General features: G+C 40.6%; 1 protein-coding gene across 2 annotated transcripts in view; it reads left to right on the top strand.

Annotated features, from left to right (window-relative positions):
• The window catches only part of EPAS1 (endothelial PAS domain protein 1), a 133039-nt gene that overhangs the window by 26527 nt on the left and 88002 nt on the right, over positions 1–18510 (top strand). The window contains exon 1 of one of the 2 annotated variants that reach the window (XM_070734573.1): positions 4509–4655. The exons of the other annotated variant lie outside the window; for it this stretch is intronic. Within the exon in view, the coding sequence (XP_070590674.1) occupies positions 4600–4655 (56 nt within the window). The 5' untranslated portion in view covers positions 4509–4599. Of the gene's footprint in view, positions 1–4508; positions 4656–18510 lie in introns of those variants that run through there. 2 annotated transcript variants of the gene reach the window in all.

Genomic DNA, 18510 nt, shown 5'->3' on the forward strand with positions numbered 1-18510 from the left:
GGAAGAAAATTATTTTATTTTATTTATTTTATTTATTTGTTTTGTCAAGTACATATTGATGGCATACAAAGATATAATAATATTTATATATTATAAATATTCCATGCTTTGATATTTTCTTTTCTAGCTTGTAGATCTGGGGTTTCCTGTTGGTCTCCCATCCAACCTCTAATGAGGCCTAATGAATCTTAATTTGTTGAGGTTGACCTAACCTAGCTAACGGCTGCTACCTAGTGGGATGCCTAATGAATTTGTCAATTCTTACAAAAACTAAATGAATTACTTGCACTTTCTTCCTCTCCTTCTTACCCAGTTGGGAGTGAGAGAGATTGAAAAGAGAGACCTGAGCATATCTGATTTTTGTCAGGTACACAGCGTTCTGGAGCAGAGCCCACTGGCAAAAACATGTGGTATTTTATCCATAGCAGCATTAGAAAAGTTCTCTGCTCAGTTTGGCGCCAATGATCGAAGCCTGTTGTTAGCTGGAGTTCACACAGACGTCTTGCCAGGTCTGCCCAGAATACTGTCTCCTGTGACTTCCTGTGGTCTTGCATAATATTTCCTTGCTGTTTGTTATAACTTTGTGCATTTTCTGGAGCTGCCTATGATGCTAATAGAGCACATTAAGGGCTCAGGCTCTCAACCAAAAGGATTGATCCCTTGTGGAGCTGCCGTGGGTCACTTCAGGTGACATAATTAAGTTGCGCTGCTCACGTAAGTGACTGCTGTTCAAAGTTCTGAGACTGATGAAGTCTTCCCCACCTGGGTACCCTTCTGATATATCTGACTTTGGTCCCATAAATAACAGTGAGCCCCTCATCTTTTGAATTGATAGGTGGAGACCATATCCTAAAGGTACCAGTTTAAGGAAAATAGAGGTAGCTGGAGAACCACGCTTTTCAAGCAGAATTGAATCCATCAGCTTTTAGATGCCAACCAGAAAAGATATCAGATTTACACAATCCATTATAGAGCTAACTTCTCATGTAGACACTCCAATAACAATAACAATAACAATAACAATAACAATAACAATAACAATAACAATAACAATAACAATAACAATAACAATAACAATAACAATAACAATAACAATAACAATAACAATAACAATAACAATAACAACAACAACAACAACGATAACGGATCATTGACATCGCAATCCCAGGAGACAGCAGAATTGATGAGAAGTAGTTAGAGAAATTTGCAAAATATGAAGATCTGAAAATCGAGCTGCAACGACTCTGGCATAAGCCATTGAAAGTGGTTCCAGTGATCCTTGGCACTTTGGGCACAGTGCCAAAGGATCTCAGCAGACAATTCAAGGCAATCGGAATTGACAAAATCTCCATCTGTCAATTGTAAAAGGCCACTTTACTGGGGTCGGCACACATCATTCGCCGCTACATCACACAGTCCTAGGTGCTTGAGAAGCGCCCAACTAGTGATGAAATACAAAATCCAGCATAGTGATCTCATTTGCTGTTTTGTATTGCTAACAACAACAACAACAACAACAGCAACAACAATAGAGTTGGAAGGGACCTTGGAGGTCTTCTAGTCCAACCCCCTGGTTAGACAGGAAACCCTACACTACTTCAGACAGATGGTTATCCAACATCTTCTTAAAAACTTCTAGTGTTGGACTATCAAAGATGAGATACTTCAAGCTATTTCTAAGAAATACTACAGCACTATCAATACACATGTCACTCCAGCTGAGGTAGTAAAAAAAAGTGTGGGTCTGGAGAAGATACCTTTTGCCCCTCTTAGTACGGGGCCAATTGCTTTGGCCTTTTTCTATTGGGAATATTTGGGATGAGTTGAAGAAGCAAAATGGATGCCATAATAACTCTAAATTGGTTGCAAATATTTAAAACACTGATTTTAAAACTCCTGACACTCTTTTAAAATGAGTTGAATTAGAGAGGATAGCCACATGTCACGCAAAGGATAAAAGAGTATTTGTCTTTTCTCATGGTCTCAGGTGACCCCTGTCAAACGATCATTCGACCTCCAAAGGGATCCCAACCCCCAGGTTGAGAACTACTGTGTTAGGAGATACGAAGGCAAACCAATCCCTTAAAAATTGATATGCATTATAATAATTTGTCAGTTATATTCCTTTGAAGGTTCCATGAAGCATCTTGTCCATCAAGTCCTTTTTAATTGATTGATTCATCGCATTTTTAAACCACCCATCTCCCTCAAAGAGTTATATTTTATATATTTATATATTGATTATTCTTGGATAGTTACTTCTACAGCTACCATATTTGCACCACAAGATTCAGATTATTATTATTATTATTTATTAGATTTGTATGCCGCCCCTCTCCGTAGACTCGGGGCGGCTCACAACAGCAATAAAACAATTCATGACAAATCTAATAATTTAAAAACATTTTTTAAAAACCCCGTTATTAAGCAGACATACACACAGACATACCATACATAAATTATATAGGTCCAGGGGAGATATCTCAATTCCCCCATGCCTGGCGGCAAATGTGGGTTTTAAGGAGTTTACGAAAGGCAAGGAGGGTGGGGGCAGTTCTAATCTTCCAGGGGAGCTGGTTCCAGAGAGTCGGGGCCACAACAGAGAAGGCTCTTCCCCTGGGACCCACCAGACGACATTGTTTAGTCGACAGGACCCGGAGAAGGCCAACTCTGTGGGACCTAATCAGTCGCTGGGATTCGTGTGGCAGAAGGCGGTCCCGGAGTTATTCTGGTCCGGTGCCATGATATAGGTCATAACCAACACTTTGAATTGTGACCAGAAATTGATCGGCAACCAATGCAGACTGCGGAGTGTTGGTGTAACATGGACATACCTGGGGAAGCCCATGATTGCTCTCGCAGCTGCATTCTGCACGATCTGAAGTTTTCGAACACTTTTCAACGGTAACCCCATGTAAAGAGCAATACAGTAGTCGAATCTCGAGGTGATGAGGGCATGAGTGACTGTGAGCAGTGAGTCCCGGTCCAGATGACCACTAGATGTCAGCAAGTATGCCTTCTTTGTTGCCATCCAGTTATCATCTGAATTTTTGAAATCTGATTTCGGGTGGCATTTATAAATTTCATAATTCTTTTTACATGGGCACCCAACTCAAACTTTGATTTTAGATGTACAATGAACCAAAGGCAGAGGATAAAACAATTCAGTTAAAAGTCAATCAAACATTAATACAGAGGCAGGGGTGAAGTGCTCCTGATTCGCTCATACCTGTTGGTCATAGGAAAATCAGTCATGAAGGCAGCGTAAGACTCTGCCCACCTGCCTGGACACCGCCATTTGGCATGTGAGTGGTGCCTCCCACTCCCTTTGTAACCAGCTCTTCTACGACCCACAGGCATAAACGAACCGGGAGCATTTCACCCATGTACAGAGGTCTTCAAACTTGGCAAACTTCAAACTTTAAGACTTGTGGACTTCAACTCCCAGATAAGATTTATAGCTTTGAGATTTGGCTTAAATGTTAGGGTACCAGGTAACATCCAAACTTAAATCAAAGTCCAAGTCAAGCATTGGCTTAAAATTCCAATGTAATTCTGGAACCACCCTGGCACCTCCACAGGGGAACCCAAATCTGGGCTTCCCACCCAGTTAAAAGTTCACGTGCCCTCCACCCACAAACTTATCACGTTGCCCATTCAGGTTGCGGCAGCATGGCAGCATGGCAACTCCTCCTTCTGCTTCCGCTCCAGTGGCAGAGATATGATGGCCTTGAACCTCTTGAAAGAATGCTTTGTGTCTGTATCTACTCCCTCATGAATTCACCCCTACCAAGTTCCCATAAACATCAGTCCTTCTACCAATAGTATGGCAAGCCGTTGATTCACCCCCAACTTCTGCATCAACTTGACACCAGAATTCTCTAGCCTGGCTGTAGAATTCTGGGAGTTGAAGTCCACAAGTCTTGAAGTTGCCAAGTTTGGGGATCCCTGCATTAATAGAAGACCAGGAACTGACATCTGGGGATTCCAATATTCACAGCCCCCAACTATCCAACCTCCCATCCCCCAGATTTTAATAGTCATTTCCCAGTTCCAAAATTCAGTGTGCTTTTTCATTTTCAATAAATTTGTTTGAACCTTTGATCTTTTCTAGACTTAGAGCTTCCATGCTTTTGAATGTCCTTCTGCAAAGAACTGTAGCAGCCACTGTTCTGCAGGATTATGCTGGCAAGTTAGAAGGGAAGTTGGGATCACATTGATATTACAGAAACCACCAGGGTTGCTTCCATGCGTTTAATTAGTTTCATGTTTCTGTGGATGATACATAGTCTAAACATGCAATGAAGGGGTGGGGGTTACAGTATATCCATCTATTTATTTAGGTTGAGGGCTGGGGCTGCTTTTACTTCTCATCACTTTTGCCACTCAGCTGCTTTTTGGAGCCAACGGCAGAGATGAGAGGCTGCTGCTGCTGGCCCATATCGCCCTCTGAGTACCCGTGGACTGGAGCCAGGTTTTAGTCTGATCCCAGATAAAGTCAAGAAGGAGAGGGGAGTGAGTTAGCAAGCAGCCTTGGCTTCTGCCAGTCCTCCTTAACATTGTTGAAGTTTCCTCATCACGTCTGAGCAGAGAGAGGAGATGGCTGAGCAACTGGGTAGGAAGAAGAAAGAAAAACAATTGAGACTGGGGCACAGGTGAGGTCCTCTAGCCTATTCTTTTCAAAATCCACCTCTTCCACAAGGCCTTTATAATCTCCCCTTGTAATTCTCTTGTAAATATTTAAATAGCTGGAATTGTGTATGTTCTTCCCAGGTTTCCTCCCTTCCTCCCTTTACACCATGGGTTTCCCTGCTTTAAAAATTCCCGTTGCAGTTCTCAGTTTGCAAAGTAGCAAAGTTCACAATGCTGAATAAACGCTAATAGTGGAGATAGTGGTCCTTTTTTTAAGAAAAAAAGAAAGACAAATGTTAAGAAATGACAGGTGTATATAACAGAAATCCCAATAAAATATATCTAGGTGTTGTTTTTTACTAAAGTGCAACAAGGAGGGAGGGATGCATATTGCCTGATTAAATGCAAACTACACAATCTATATGTCTGTCAGCTAAATGTCAAGCAACATTCTATAGCTTATGTGAAATTTTATTTTCTGTTATGTATATGTGATGGCAAATTCAGCTTTTTTTCTTTACTTCCCCAAATTCTAAAATCATAATTGAATCTATTGCTTTAGGGCAGTAGTTGATAATTGAATATATTGCTTTAATCTCTTAATGTTCGGGGAATTCAATATTCTGCCTTGAATACAGGAAACGTTTTAAATTCTATGGAATTATTACTATGTACTGTATTTGAACTAATACAGAATAGGAAGAACGAGTGACTATTTTTAAACTTCTGAGAAAATGCTCAGGGTTGGACTCTGAGAGAGGCTAGGTTTTTTGTTTTTGTTTTGTTAATTACATGCGATCTGTTTTTACATTAATGCATAGCCATTCAAAGTAATCAGCTCTCAGGGGTGGCAAAACACCCATTCTTCTTATGTAACATTAGTACTGCACTTTTTGCCAGTTCCAGTTAGTGCAAGTGTCAAGTCTCAGAGGCAAGAGGCATTGGGAGGGATATCTTGATTGGAGCTTCATGTCTCTGTCCCTCTGTTCCAGTCAGGTCACAAAGATACTGCCTTCCACCAAAGGCGGGCTGTCGCAGATAAGTCTGTCAGAACGTGTCTGAGCTTAAAGATAAAAGGGGTTGGGTTGCTTTGTGGACTGCTGTCGTCTCGGTGTTTAAATTCTTTATATCTCCAGTGTAGCTTTCAGAAACAAAGCTTAAAAAGACTAACAAGTTTTTGTTGGTATAACAGAGTTGAACTTTGATTGAAATCACCCTGGGGTTTAGCCACATTCTCCTCTATTGGAACCTAGGCATTGAGCAACTGGTATTATATTAATGACAAGAAGACTATTGAATGGAGTGTAGTACTGGCTAATTTTGACTACATATAACGATCACAAGAAAGGTTTTCAGGAAAAAGTAGGACAGACAGAACAGCTCTTGGTTTATGGATTTATTAGAATCGACTGTCCATGACAGTCGTCCATGTGTTTCTTGGCTCAACCATCGCCGACACTTTCTCTCTAGATCAGTGTTTCCCAACCTTGACAACTGGAAGATATCTGGACTTCAACTCCCAGAATTCCCCAGACAGCATTTGCTGGCTGGGGAATTCTGGGAGTTGAAGTCCAGATATCTTCCAGTTGCCAAGGTTGGGAAACACTGCTCTAGATACTGAGCTGAATAAACGTGGCCACCACATTTTTTTTGTTTTTTGTTTATTTGTATGCCGCCCCTCTCCATAGACTCGGGGCGGCTCACAACAGTGATAAAAACAATACATGGTAACAAATCTAATAATTAAAATCTAAAATAAGAGTTTTACATTACAAAGTCTAAAAAACCCCAAAACCCAATAGATAAAATACATACACACAGTTATATCATGCACAGAATTACATAGGCAAGGGGGGGATGTCTCAGTTCCCCCAAACCTGACGACAGAGGTAGATTTTAAGGAGTTTATGAAAAGCAAGGAGGGTGGGGGCAGTCCTAATCTCTGGGGGGAGTTGATTCCAGAGGGTCGGAGCCGCCACAGAGAAGGCTCCTCCCCTGGGTCCCGCCAGACGATATTGTTTAGTCAACGGGACCCGGAGAAGACCAACTCTGTTGGACCTAACCGGCCGCTGGGATTTGTGCAGCAGAAGGCGGTCTCGCAGATATCCTAGTCCGATGCCATGAAGGGCTTTATAGGTCATAACCAACACTTTGAATTGTGACCGGAAACTGATCGGCAACCGGCAACATTCTCTAGACTCAGAAAGAGAGTATGGCTTAATAAGAAGCTGACAGAACATACAAAGATCCAGGTTTATAGTGCCTTTGTCCTGAGCACACTCTTGTATTGCAGCGAATCTTGGACCCTTTACACATGGCAAAAGAGAAAGTTGAATACCTTCCATGTGCACTGTCTCCGAAGTATCCTTGGCATCACCTGGCATGACAAATTTCCAAATAGCGTAGTCTTGGACCATGCTGGAATTTCTAGCATGTATACACTATTGAAACAGCGACGTCTTTGCTAGCTTAGACATGTTGTGAGAATGGATGATGGGCGGATTCCAGAAGATCTCCTGTATGGTGAACTAGTGCAGGGAAAGCGCCCCAGAGGGACACCACAGCTGCAATATAAGGATATCTGTAAGAGGGATTTAAAGGCTTTGGGATTGGACATTAACAGGTGGAAAACCTTGACCTCTGATCGTTCAGCTTGGAGGCTAAAGATGCAGCATAGCTTTCTCCATTTCGGGGAGAGACTTGTTCGGCAGGCCAAGGCAAAGAGGCAGTCCTGGAACCAGTAAAATCCGGAGGCCAGCCAGGGCATAGAATGGATCTTCCCTCAGTGTGAAAGAGATTGCCACTCTCGGATTGGCCTTTTCAGCCACACTAGATGCTGTTCTAGGAACTCTTGCCAGAGCACGATACCATAGTCTTTTGAGACTGAAGGTTGCCAATGCTAAGAATCGGCTGTTCTTTCTATATAATTCTTAGAGTTGTTGCTTAGGCCACTATGATATGTTGCTACTTTTATCAATGGTACACAAAGCTATTTTTGTTCAGAAGTCTGTTTTTGCATTGTTCAAAAGAAAAATAACCACCTCCTCACAAGTAAACATGTTTCTTGTAAATAGGATAAAAGATTTTTCCAACTGCAGTAAGATAATTACCACCATAATTTTTATAACAGTTGTATAACAGAGAGGTAAGAGGTAATTTTTATAACAGTTGTATAACAGAGAGGTAAGAGGTAATTTTTATAACAGTTGTATAACAGAGAGGTAAGATATCACCTAGAAATATCAACCAATGATAAATAATGAGTACTCTATGGATTGAAGGGTGGGGCTAAAATCTTAGAGGGTACAAAACCCCTGAAATTTTTCTTTTTCTTCTTTTCTGTTTTATCAACCTCAATGATCGAACATAAAGGCATATGCCCATCATGCTATTCTTTTTCGTGGAAAGCCATGTCATTAAATAAATCAAAGACATGAGATTAAAAATACACCAGGGGTTTTCATAAAGAGCTTCCAGCAATGGCACCTATTCTATAAAATATCCTTATCAGACAAATGTGCCATATGTATTCACTGCATTCATTAGATACTAAATAAAAGCTTTTAGTTGTCTTGTCACTTTCTTCTTAAGTAGTACCATTTATTCAGTATTTTTTAAATAATAATTAGGACTCAATAGATAAAAATTGCAAAATCCAAAGTAAAAATCTGGCTGGCTATACTTCCCCCAATGGAGCACTACCATGATGTGATTGTGGGGTTTGCAAGCTCTAACAAAGATGAGAGTTATACCAAAGAGTCAACAAAACTGGACAGGTTTCATCAGAGGAACCAGACAGAGTGTCTCTCCCATAAACAAAATGGTGAAACATAACTTACAGAAACCTATACCAGAGGAGCTGTTACCCAGGTTAACTAGGGCTGCATTAGAGGTTGGAATTTTTGGATATCTAGTGGCAAGTGGGCTACAGGAGTCTGGCTAAACAACCAGGGCCAACTTCCGTGGAATTATAGTACTGGAAGAAAAGTTAATTACTCATTGCAAATGTACGGATTGAAAACAAACGAATAATGATTTGCTATTCTAAATCAAGTCCAATTCTATTCTATTCAATGTGAAGAGGATACCTGAAAAAAATGCTGCACTTCTGAAAAGAACAACATCCACAATCAGAAATAACAAAAAGTAGCAAATCAGTGTTGATTTATAATATGAGGACCCAGATTGTGGGGGCAATATGTTGGCTCTTTTAAAAAGTGCTATTGCTAACATGTTGTAAGCCGCCCTGAGTCTAAGGAGAAGGGCGGCATAAAAACCGAATGAATTAATGAATGAATGAATAAATGAATAATTCAAAACAAAATATTTACAACTGGTAACATACCTTTATTTTTACAGTTTGTGAAAGTGTCTTGACATTTTTTTTCAAAAGCCCAAGTGTAACACATTTGCTCTGAAACACTGGGGATTCCTGGGCTAGCAAGCCTCTTACATTTCATACTACTTATGTTTCTCAGTATTAGGCAGGAGACCGTGTGCATGGCTTTTGTGTTCTTATTTAAAAGGAACCATATTTTTTTCCTTATAGCTTTATATTAAGTTAGGGATATTTCCCAAACTATTTGCAAGTAGAGTAAATTAGCAAGTACCGTTGCTCTTAATTTTGTACGTTGCGAAGTATATCTTTAATATATACAGTTTCTTTGAGGAAATTTCAAACTCAATGTGAGTTTTTAAAAAATGTTATAATACCTTATTTGTTTTTTTTGTTTTTTTTAAAAAGATCCATTTTCTAGATCTGGAAGTTTCTGATTTTGAATGTCTTTGCAAACGTACAAATGATACAAATGTATGTCAGGGTGAAAGAAGTCCTCATCCTTAGTCATCCTAAAGTTATTTTCTATTAATTAACCAGCTAACCACATAGTCTTCTGGAAGAATTCATCCTTCTCAAACTCCACACTAAACCATAATGTTCAAGTAAGTATGTTGTATAAAGGTAAAGGTAACAGTCTCCCCTGACCAGTCATGCCTGACTGTAGCAGAAGAGCTCATTTCTGTTTCTTAGGATGTTTCTATGGTCATGAGGCTGGCATGACTATACTTTCAGGCACACAGTTTGATGTTACTTTCTTACCAAACTGGTACCTGTGGTTAGGTATTTATTTAGTCCTATTAGGTATGTATTTAGCCCTACATGGCCAGAATACCTACAGGACCACCTTCTGCCGCACAAATCCCAGTGGCCGATTAGGTCCCACAGAGTCGGCCTTCTCCGGGTCCCATCGACTAAACAATGTCGTCTGGCGGGACCTAGGGGAAGAGCCTTCCAGCCCTCTGGAATAAACTCCCCACTGAGATTCAAATTGCCCCCACCCTCCTTGCCTTCCATAAGATGTTGAAGACCCATCTATACCGCCAAGCATGGGGGGGATTAACTTCTCCCCTCACCTTTCCTGACTCAACATATGAGATTGGTGTGATTGTCTTAGAATTGCTAGTTTGTTATAATAATGGGTTTTTTAATATAGTCTATATTGGATTTGTATTCTATTGTATTTATTGTTGTTGTGAGCCGCTCCGAGTCCTTGGAGAGGGGCGGCATGTAAATCTAATAAATTATAAATTATTATTTATTATTATTAGTCACATTTGCATGCTTTTGAATGGCTAGGTTGGCAGGCGCTGGGGGAAGAATGGGAGCTCACTTCATCACATGGTGCTTGGATCTCAAATTGCCGACCTTCCAGTTGACAAGGCCAGCTTGAATTCTATGCCACCATGCCCACTAAATATATTATATAACCAGTGAAGGGCTACCAAAATTTTTACTACCACACTGTGGGCATGGCTTATGCAGGATGCCCTGCATTTTCTTTCAACATCTTTCAGTGCAAATTGGGTGCTCTGGGCTGGAGTTCCATTTTTGCTACCACACTGCATTTCCCCCCCCCATCTGGGCAGCAGCCCACCCTTGTATATATCAGTGTTTCCCAACCTTGGCCACTTGAAGAAATTTGGACTTCAACTCCCAGAATTCCCCAGCCAGCGAATGCTGGCTAGGGAATTCTGGGAGTTGAAGTCCAAATTTCTTCAAGTGGCCAAGGTTGGGAAACACTGCTGTATATAACTCACCTTTAACAGAACTGCCCTTGTCTTCTCTTTCCGGTGTTTTATTTTATTGGATTTTGTTTATTACCTGCCATTCCTTTTTCTAATCTGTATACAGATCATAACAGAAACATTTCCCCTTGCCTTACAGCACAGGGAAGAGAAATAGAATTCTTCCAAAGTTATGGTCTTTTTAGTGGTCTTTTGGCTCAGCAGGATTCATTACAAAAGAAATGTTAAAGACAAATTCTGCAGCCACTTTGTCCAAGGTCTTCTGTCTGATTCAAAGAACATTGCTTTAGCTAGTATGTACTTAAATGCTAAATGGATAATGCATGTGATATTCAATAGTGGAATTTAGAGGCATACATATTTATTATTTATTTATTTATTATTTGGATTTGTATGCCGCCCCTCTCCGAAGACTCGGGGCGGCTCACAACAAGTGAAAACAAATCATAAATAATCCAATTAATTAAAATATTTAAAGATTTAAAAAAACCCATATACTAACAGACACACACACAAGCATACCATGTATAAATTAAACGTGCCCAGGGGGAGATGTTTAATTTCCCCATGCCTGACGGCAAAGGAGGGTTTTGAGGAGTTTACGGAAGGCAGGAAGAGTAGGGGCAGTTCTGATCTCCGGGGGGAGTTGGTTCCAGAGAGCCGGTGCTGCCACAGAGAAGGCTCTTCCCCTGGGGCCCGCCAACCGACATTGTTTAGTTGACGGGACCCAGAGGAGGCCCACTCTGTGGGACCTAATCGGTTGCTGGGATTCGCGCGGCAGAAGGCAGTCTCGGAGATATGATAAAGTTGAAATGCTTCCTCCAAGTAGTTTGAGTCTCAGTTATTACATATGGATATTTTATCCATATAAACATTTCCAACATTTTATTGATCTACCACTTTTCCCTCCTTTTTCTTGAAGTCCTCTAAATTTGTTTTATAGCCGTCGTTCTTTAAACCAGGAGTAATTTAGGCATAGTCTGAATGTAATGGAGCAATTTGTATTACTTGCTTGTAAGTCAAGAATCAAATTTGGGAGTGTGGTTGCTGAGACACTTGTGTAAAACAATAGAGTTAGTTATTTTGTTTGGTTAATGACATTATTTTAGACTGGTAAAAGGGATAGCTGGTCCCTTTAGTTTAAAAATAACTTTTAGAGGGCCTCTTCTCTCCTTATCAATTTATGTGGCGTGCTCAGAGAGTTGCAGAAGGAATGAACAATTTCTCCTAGTAGAAACTTCTATTGATCTTGTGCATTTTGCCGCACTTCCTCATATATACTTTTCTGTTGACACCAAAATAGTAACACAGTGAAACCCCATATGTTTACAGAAAAATACTTTTAGTTGTTTTTAAATTTTATTTGTAATTTTATTAGTCTTAATAATTGGCTTGGCACTACCTAGGCAGTGCAGTGACAATAGTTCCCATAATCCCTATTCCTGACTGGAAACACTAGAAGTTATAATCTGATCCTGTATGGTTTAAACAATAATATCATTGTTTGAAATTGTGTAATTGATCAGCACTTTTTCAAAATCTGGCAACTTATGCAACTGAGAAAACCAGTTTTAGAAAAGAATTTGCTGGTTTCACCCTCTGCTTTTAAAAATCTAAGACCTAAAACTAGGGGATTAAAGTCAAACTAGAGGTTTTATTTTCCTCACTCACTCCCCTAGTTATATTTATGAGCCTCACATATTTTTATGGTTCCCAACATGATTTTATTGTTTATTATTAATAGATAGTGATGGGCGAACCGAACCCGCACAATTCGGGTCCGTACCGAATTTTGCGATGTTCGGTATGCCGAACATGAACCTGAAATTTTTTCAAACTTTGGGCAAAGTTCAGGGTCGTGTTCGGCGTTCGGAGCTTTGACGTCACTGGCAGATTGCTAAGGACGCCAAGGTGATCACTTCCTGGATTCCATGGATATAATCTGAATTTTGAATAGTGTAGTGATTTGTAACTATTAAATTAGCCTAAATGAAAGTATTTTACTGAAATGGATTTTACACCTTTTATTATGGCTAGCTCAGTAGAAAACAGCTTGTGTGATCTGAAAAAATGTATTCCTATTTAACAAGTCAGGCAAAAATTAATATATTAAAGTCTTTGTTAAGGGAAAGTCCAATTTTGAATCCATGTATGTATGTATGTATGTATGTATGTATGTATATATATTTTTTTCATAGATTTTCACGGGTACAGGTATGATGGTCTTGGTATATTCGGGTTTCTTCCCGTGTAGGATTTGGAAATTTCTGGTGACATTTCGACGAGGTCCCACTCGTCATCTTCAAGCTGGTGTTTCTGTCCTAGAACAAGGACAGAAACACCAGCCTGAAGATGACGAGTGGGACCTCGTCGAAACGTCACCAGAAATTTCCAAATCCTACATGGGAAGAAACCCGAATATACCAAGACCATCAAATATATAGGGCAGAGTCCACCGGATCAAATCCCAGTAAGGAAGGGTGTGACTAGCTGATGAGGCCAGAACAAGGCCGAAATGGGACCATCCTAGTCTCCCTTAATTTTAAAATACAAGGCAGAGTCCACCGGATCAAATCCCAGTAAGGAAGGGTGTGGCTAGCTGATGAGGCCAGAACAAGGCCGAAATGGGACCATCCTAGTCTCCCTTAATTTTAAAATTCCAGCTAAAAAAAACCATTTGACACACACACACACACACACACACATATATGTGTGTGTGTGTGTGTGTGTGTGTGTGTGTGTGTGTGTGTCAAATGTTAAAAATATAGGACCCAGAACAGACCCTTGTGGCACACTGCTTGTAACCTGTCTCTGCTCAGAATACTCGCCATTAACAATAACTCTCTGATATCTACGCTTCGGCCAACTGCAAATCCACTAAGTCCAATCTACACTAATTTATCTATCAGCTCTTTATGTGGAACCGTATCAAAGGCTTTGCTGAAGTCCAGATAGGCAATATCCACGGCACCACCGTGATCCAACACCTTTGTGACATAGTCAAAGAAATCAACGAGATTCGTCTGACATGATTTACCTTCAGTAAAGCCATGCTGATTTGGGTCCAATAAGTTATTGTTTTTTAGGTGCTGTTCATGGTTGTGTTTGATCACAGGGGGCCAGGTGGGCTTGGCCAGGCTCTGTCACTCATGTCGGGTATGCCTGTGGTGACTCAAGTGCTCATCCAGCAAAAACAAAGCTGGAGAGGGCTGTGTGTGGCCCTCCTGAACTCTGTTTTTGCTAGCAGAGGGTTGCAGGAGGCTATCACAGTTGAAAGTGGAGCTTGGGATGGCCTTGCATGGCCCTACCAAGCTCCGGGTTTTTTTCTGGCAGAAGCACTGTAGGCTAGTTCTTCATTGTTTCCAAAGCAGCCCTGCAAGCCATAACTAAGCATCCTGTGGGCCAGATGCGGCCCATGAGCCTTAGGTTTAACACTCCTGATCTTGATTTTATGCATTGAAATGTAAAGGATAACTTTGTTTCATCCCAACAATTCAAGAATTGTCATGAAACCGTCACCTGAAATGGTGTAGGATTTTGTTTGAAAATCTCCTTTGAAAATCTATAGTCTCCTTCCACATATCATCAGGTTGCAACTGGAAGTAGAGTCCATGATTTCAGCTCCAGCGCTCATTTTTCTTCTCCATTTGTTCTTTATTTACTTCCTTTCTTGATGGAATGTTAAGAACCTGAAACTTTATATGGTATTCTATGATTTTTTAAATAAAGTGGGACAAATGTTAATATTATATGCCTTAAATAGGAGCTTTGGGCATAAAATAATTAAATCACAAGGGCAAAATATTTCAACACTTCGATGTGTTATTGGCTTTTTGTGGTGTTGTATTGAATCACAGTTTAATCATAGAAAATTTAGAGAACAACTTCACAGATTCATAACTATAATACTATAATTAATAGTACTATGTTAAGTAGTCACTGTTTACTTTCCCTTTGCATTGGGATGTGAATAGGGTACATGTGTCATGTTGGCCCACTTGTTTTCATAATCATCAAAGTAGTATCTCTGTTCCTTAGCAGGACAAAAAAATTAAAAAAATGGTCTCAGTGAGGTTGCGTTATTTGATGTAATGGGAGAACATAACAGTCTCTCCCCATTTTCTGGATTTTACATCCATTCTTATATTGTGTCTTAATCTGAAATAAGAGCACTCTGCATTTTTTAAAAACCAGTGAGACTTTTGTAATAGTGGGAGGTCAGAAAACGGTTTGGTTTTCTAGGCCCTCTACAGCGACAGTGAACTCACAAGGGCTCTCTCTCTCTCATGGGATCGTCAGAAAGGAAGAGAGTTTGTTCTGTTCTACATAGCTACATGATGGGATCTCTAAAAGGACAACATGTACGACAGGCATCCTGACTCTTTGGGAAAACTTTGACTTTTGATCTCAATGGATAATAAAAAGGATGGGGAGGAGAGGAACTTAATTTAGATCCAACTACATACAGCATGCAATGCCAGCTATAAGCAGTGCAGTTTCTCTTTCTTCTTCAGCCAAACTTTTTGAGTTGCAGGAATTTTGCTGGGTTTTAATTGTTTATGATTTGTTTATTTTATTGTGAGCTACCATTTGTACTCCATTGGTAATATGGGTAAAGTGGAGAGATATCCACTGAAACTATACTTTCTTAAACAGAGCTTTTAAAATTTATTTATTTTCCACCTTTATTACTTTTTATAAATGATTCAAGGTGACAAACATGTATAATACTCCTTCCCTCTCCTATTTTTCCCAACAACAACGACACTATGAAGTGGATTGGTCTGAGAGAAGAGCAACTAGCCACCTAGCCTACTATAACTCAGTCTCTTGCTTTTTCTGGACTGGTATCTTAAGTACTAAAACGAACTAGCTTTCTTAAAAGAAATAGGAGTAAGTCTGGATGCAAAGTGCAAAACTTGATTCAGAGAGTATGAATGCTGGTCAGGAACACCTTAAAGTGACCTCATCTCGTCCTGACAATGGGAAAGAACGGACAAACCAATATAATTGTCTGTCCTCTTTCAAATGCAAACATGTGTGTGTGAGTGAAATATGGGTTCTTTGAAATAATTGGTTTGGAATTGAAGTGAGCAATGGGGTTAGTGAGGAATGGGGTCCATACTGTCTATTTTCATCCTAGTGTCTCATTGAAAGAATGTAATGGATAGGGTTTGCATCACAATGGCATAGAGTATATTTGCGTGCTTCTTTGACATCTATATTGTTAAAATGTGTGTATCTTACATTATTCTAAGTTATTATGAAATCAATTATTTAGAATATAATAGCATGCATATATGTGTTCAAAAATAATCAATCAATATAATTTCTAATTATTAAAAACATTTCCACATTAGGCTTCTCCCCCCTTTTTAAAGCAGCTACAGTACTCAGAGTTCACGATAACATCACCATGTTTAAGACCTGGGCGCATTGATTCCTGTCCTAGCATTAGTAAAGCTAGCCATATTAAATTTATGGAATATTTCCTCATTTTCAAGGACTCTTGTTTTACTCCAGCTTGTTGTCATTATTATTGCTGCTGTTGTTTATCTGAAAAGATTCACTGAACATAAAATAGAGACTAAGTGGTAGATATTCTTTTTAGAGTAAAATCTTTTGTATACAATGAGGCAAAGGAATTTTAAACTGATATGCTTTGCTCTTTGTTCTTGATAATGTGAAGGCAGCAGAAGTTAAGATGATTGTGAATCATCTTCACATTGCTTTTGAGGGAATGTAGAAGTTAAAATGTTGATGGCATCGACATATGTAGGACCGTGGGCCAAGTTTTTCGATACATCTTCTTATTTCTACCAATATCAAAAACAGATTCTGCACATTTTCCTTTCAAAAGCAGCCCACAAATATTATCTGCTTCATGCTATGAAGTCAAGCAGATGGAGGTTCTCTACATATATGGCATAACTACAATATATGTCAGCCCACAGCAGCCTGCTAGCACCAGACCTCAGCATGGCCTTTTTAAGGCTCCAAAGTAAAATATTTTTCTATATAACTTCTGAAAATCTTCTTCTTCTAAGAGAAGTAAATAACTGCTGCATTAGACTTGAACTGCATATATCTCACTGGTTTTATGTTTAATGTAACCTTTCTGCTCAAGAGTCAGATTTTATGCCTTCATTCTCATATGCCACTCTTATCCCTTTAATGCAGCGTTTCCCAACTGGTGTGCCGTGGCACTAGTGTGCCGCGAGACAGGGCCAGGTGTGCCGCAAAGCTCCTAGGGAAGCTCCAGCTGGGCGGGGCGCTGCCGGTGCCGACCTGGAGCTCACGCTTGCAGCTGTCCCCCGGCTCCTGCTCGATGCCGCGGTTTTTGGTGCTCTCCTGCTGGGCCCCAAAGAAGGAAGGCAGGAAGAAGGAGAGCTTCATTCTTCGCGCCTTTTTCTTGCCTTCCTTCTTTGGGGCCCAGCAGGAGAGCGCCAGAAACTGCGGCATCAGGCAGGAGCCGGGGGGACAGCTGCGAGCGGGAGCTCCAGGTCGGCACCGGCAGCACCCCGCCCAGCTGGAGCTTCTCTGGTGTCGGCGGCAAGTGTCCTTTGGGGCCCAGCGGGAGGGCACTGGCGGTGGGAGCAGGGGTGGTGGTGGCTGCAGCGGCCGCAGGCAGTCGCGGGGAGATGGCGGCGGCGAGAGGGAGCTCCAGGCGGCGGTGAGAGGGAGCTCTCTCTCTCTCAGCTGACTGCAAGCGGGAGCCCTGACGGTGGCGATTGGATGTGCTGCTGGACGCCGTACATGCTGGCACTGCGGGCCTGCATATGCGGCATCCAGCAGCACGTCCAGTTGCCGCCGTCAGGGCTCCCGCTTGCAGTCAGCTGAGAGAGAGAGAGAGAGAAAGAAAGAGAGACATATAAGAGAGGCAGAGAGAGAGAGAGAAAGAGAGACATAGCAAGAGAGGCAGAGAAAGAGAGACAGAGCGAGAAAGAGAGACAGCAAGAGAGGCAGAGAAAGAGAGACAGAGCGAGAAAGAGAGACAGCAAGAGAGGCAGAGAAAGAGAGATAGAGAAAGAGAGACATAGCAAGAGAGGCAAAGAGAGAAAAAAAGAGAGACATAGCAAGAGAAAAAGAGAGACTTAGCAAGAGAGGCAGAGAGAGAGAGAAAGAGAAAGAAAGAGAGACATAGCAAGAGAGACACAGAGAGAGAGAGAGAGAAAGAAAGAGAGATAGCAAGAGAGGCAAAGAGAAAGAAAGAGACATATAGCAAGAGACAGTGAAAGAGAGAGAGAGAGCAAGAAAGAGAGAAAAAAGCAAGAAAGAGATAGCAAGAGAGACAGAGAGAGAGAGAGAGAGAGAGCAAGGGAGAGAGAAAGACATAGAGGAAGGGAAGGAGGGAGAGAGAAAGAGAGCAAAAAAGAGAGAAAGAAAGAAAGAGGGATGGAGAGAGAGAAAGAACTGCTACCTGTGAAATATCAAAGAAAGAAAGTTTATTCTGCCCAGCATCCATACTCATCTTGTAGTCAATTATATATATCTCAAGGAAACCTTTAAGTAAAACTCAGTTACCTTTAAGTTTGGATTGATTGATTGATTGATTGATTTAATAAATATTTGGATTTGTAGGTTGTCCTTCTCCAGGGGACTCAGGGTGGCTTACAGCATTAAAAAAAATCCCTAAAATCTATAGATTTTAAAAACTAAATCTATAGATTCATTCTTAAATAACATTTATTGATGGATATTTATCATAAGAAAGAAAGAAAGAAAGAAAGAAAGAATGAATGAATGAATGAATGAATGAATGAAGAGAACAACTGAAGGATTATTACAGGAGAT

This window comes from Erythrolamprus reginae, chromosome 1 (assembly GCF_031021105.1).
Source record: "Erythrolamprus reginae isolate rEryReg1 chromosome 1, rEryReg1.hap1, whole genome shotgun sequence".
NCBI classification, from domain to species: domain Eukaryota; kingdom Metazoa; phylum Chordata; class Lepidosauria; order Squamata; family Dipsadidae; genus Erythrolamprus; species Erythrolamprus reginae.